This window comes from Muscardinus avellanarius (genome assembly GCF_963383645.1).
Source record: "Muscardinus avellanarius genome assembly, chromosome: 11".
Lineage (NCBI taxonomy): Eukaryota > Metazoa > Chordata > Mammalia > Rodentia > Gliridae > Muscardinus > Muscardinus avellanarius.
In genome coordinates this window covers 65,831,684-65,835,097 of record NC_137797.1, presented here as the reverse complement: position 1 = coordinate 65,835,097, position 3,414 = coordinate 65,831,684, and the positions used below count along the sequence as shown (strand labels likewise).

General features: G+C 40.0%; 1 protein-coding gene across 1 annotated transcript; it reads left to right on the top strand.

Annotated features, from left to right (window-relative positions):
* Positions 1 to 206: 206 nt before the first annotated feature.
* On the top strand, positions 207 to 1,157 carry OR10A7 (olfactory receptor family 10 subfamily A member 7; the record flags this gene model as incomplete). Its single annotated transcript, XM_080706026.1, has 1 exon — positions 207 to 1,157. The coding sequence occupies one exon, from the start codon at positions 207 to 209 to the stop codon at positions 1,155 to 1,157; it is 951 nt and encodes a 316-aa protein (XP_080562152.1).
* Between the last annotated feature and the right edge of the window lie 2,257 nt (positions 1,158 to 3,414).

Genomic DNA, 3,414 nt, shown 5'->3' with positions numbered 1-3,414 from the left:
TAAGGAAAGAAGACCTGTACCTAGGTGATAAACAATTAGTAAAATTTATGCAAAATATTCCTTTCTCTTTAGTTTTATCTTATTGAAACGGAAGAGTGGACAACTCAGAACAGAGATGTGTTTAAAGATGTTATTGTTATTTTTGACATTTTATCTATATTGATAGAATACCTTTGATTCACGTTTCAATTCTTAGACTTTAAGATATGATTTGTGAAAATCACACACGAGTCACTGAATTTATTCTTCTCGGTTTTACGAACAATCCTAAAATGCAAGTTTCCCTCTTTATTTTGTTCCTGGCCATCTATACGATCACCTTGTTAGGAAACTTTCTTATTGTCACAGTGACCAGTGTAGACCCTGCTCTTCAAACACCCATGTACTTCTTTCTCCGAAACCTGTCGCTTCTTGAAGTTTGTTTCACTTTGGTCATGGTGCCAAAGATGCTGGTAGATCTAGTGTCACCAAGGAGAATCATCTCTTTTGTGGGCTGTGGTACCCAGATGTATTTCTTCTTCTTCTTTGGTAGCTCAGAATGTTTTCTTCTGTCTATGATGGCTTATGATCGCTTTGTGGCCATCTGTAACCCTCTCCGCTATTCAGTCATAATGAACAGGTCCCTGTGCTCATGGATGGCCGTGGGCTCTTGGATGTCTGGTATTCCAGTGTCTATGCTGCAGACTGCTTGGATGATGGCTCTTCCTTTCTGTGGACCAAATGCTGTGGACCATTTTTTTTGTGATGGCCCTCCAGTCTTGAAACTAGTCACTGAAGACACGACCATGTATGAAATGCAAGCCCTTGCCTCCACACTGTTATTTATTATGTTTCCCTTCTCCCTCATTCTGGTCTCCTACACCCGCATCATCGTGACCATTCTGAGGATGCCATCTGCCACTGGTCGCCGCAAGGCATTTTCTACCTGTTCGTCGCACCTCATTGTGGTATCACTCTTCTACGGAACAGCCAGCCTGACTTATTTGAGGCCCAAATCCAGCCAGTCTCCTGAGAGCAAGAAGCTGGTGTCTTTGTCCTACACTGTCATCACGCCCATGTTAAACCCCATCATCTACAGCCTGAGGAATAATGAAGTGAAAGGAGCAGTTAAGAGAGCGGTCACTCGAAAAGTCCTGCAGAAGTTGGATGTGTTTTAACTTCTGTTGTGCAGAGTGTTTCTAAACAAAGCCAGGGCAGCGGAGTCCACACAAGAATATTAAAAAGAAGGGGTGGACAAGCTGCTCTTCTTCTCTCATCCTTTACTATGGTGGCATCTCAAAGTATCACCAGAGTCCTAGCAAGAAAGAAATGGTACTCTCATGTTGAAGTCATTAAGAAAAAATTCATGAGAGGACCATTTAAAAGTCATAGACAAGCCGGGCGTGGTGGCGCACGCTTGTAATCTCCGCACTTGAGAGGCAGAGATAGGAGGAGGATCACGCAGGTTCAAAGCCAGCTTCACTGGCTTAAGATACCCTGTTTCCAAATAAAAATATAAAATAGGTCTGGGAGTGTAGCCCAGAGAAGGGTTCCATCCCCAGTACCACCAAAAAAAAAAAAAAAAGAAAGAAAGGAAAAAAAGTCATAGACAAGCCGGGTGTGGTGGCACATGCTTGTAATCCCAGCACTTGGGAGCCTGAGACAGGAGGATTGCACAGGAGGAAAGCCGGCCTCAGCTACTTAGTGAGGATCTCAGCCACTTAGTGAGACCCTGTTTCCAAATAAAGTATAAAATAGGTCTGGGAGTATAGCCCGGACCACCAAAAACAAAAAAAAAGTCATAGGCAAGGTTAGGTAATTTGTAGGTTGCAATGTGGAATTTCTTACCTCCTGGGCTGAGGGGACAAGTAAAAGGAGTATTATCTGTGTAGATGTAACATTATAGATACTTCTCAACTTATGATGGTAATACATCCCCATAAATCCATTGTAAGTTGAAAATATCATAAGTTGGAAATCCATTTAATATGCCCATCATAGCTTAACACAGTATGTTGCAGAGTATCAGTTGTTCACAGAGGAATATTGTATACCATGTAGCTAGTCAGTTAAAAATCAAAATTCAAACTTTGAAGCACGGTTTCTACTAAATGCATAACACTTTCTCACCATTGTGTGTGTGTGTGTGTGTGTGTGTGTGTGTGTGTGTGTGGTACTGGGGATAGAACCCAGGGGCATTCTACCTCCAAGCTACACCCCCAGCCCTTTATTTTATTTTTTATTTTGAAACAACATCTCACTAGGTTGCACAGGGCCTCGCTAAGTAGCTGAGGCTGGCCGTGAACCCGGATCCTCCTGTCTCAACCTCCCAAGTACTGGGATTACAAGCGTACGCCACTGGCCCAGCTACTTTCACACCATTGCAAAGTCAAAATATTGACTGAGCCATTATAAATTGGGGAGGATCACCTGTTTAATACAAAGCTAACAGGAATTGTGTGCTTGAGAAAAGAAAGGAAACCTTTCCAGCCTGACCCTCTTCCGACTCCTTCTAGTCTGTGGTTGGATCTGTTCTTCACCAAATAGACCCTGAGTCAGACAGTGAGAATATAACTTCATGCAGTATATAAAGACTAGCCTTCTGAGAAACAAAGCAGGGTGGGAAAAGGTAAGAAAAGGTGAGAAAGAATACGAAGGGTGCATATAAGTGCCCACTAAAACCCACTATGTATTCCACAGCTAATGTGATACAAAAATGAATCCTGTAGTGTGTTTTAAGTAAATTTTTAAAAATGTATTAAATGATGAGATTTATAGATGCCAAAGGTTCATGGTGCAAATTATTTATATGGGCTGTATGCTTAATTAATTTTATTTAATATAATTATCTTAATATCTAGTTATGCAATTCTGGAAATTTTTAGTAATTGGTTAAATTGGCCATTAATTAGTAATTATCTATTCTTATAATTAAAAACATTTGCATAAAACCACAGTAAAGCAAAAGAGTACAAATTATAATACACTTTACTAAGGCACTGCTTTTAACACATACCCCTGCAATAACTCAAGAGATAGGTCCTCTTATACCTTCATTTTTCAGAAAAGACAAATTAGCATCAGGCATTATAAGTAAATTGACAAAGCAAAAAGTTACTGAGAGGTAGCCACAATAATTTTAATCCGGTCCATTTTAACTTTGAACTCCAATATATTAATTTCTTAAAAGTATCTAGTCACATTTTTATCATGATAAGGCCACTATTTAGATGAGAATTTGTCTTTGAAAATAATAAAAAAGCAAAATGATATTGAGCCAAATTTGCTTGGTTTGGTAGTCCTGGGGGTTGAACCTAGGGGTATTCTACGTCTACTTCCAGCCCTACTTATTTTATTTTGAAATAGGGTCTCACTAAATTGCTAAGGCTGGTCTCAAACCTACAATGCTCCTGTTTCAGCCTCCCAAGTACTGGG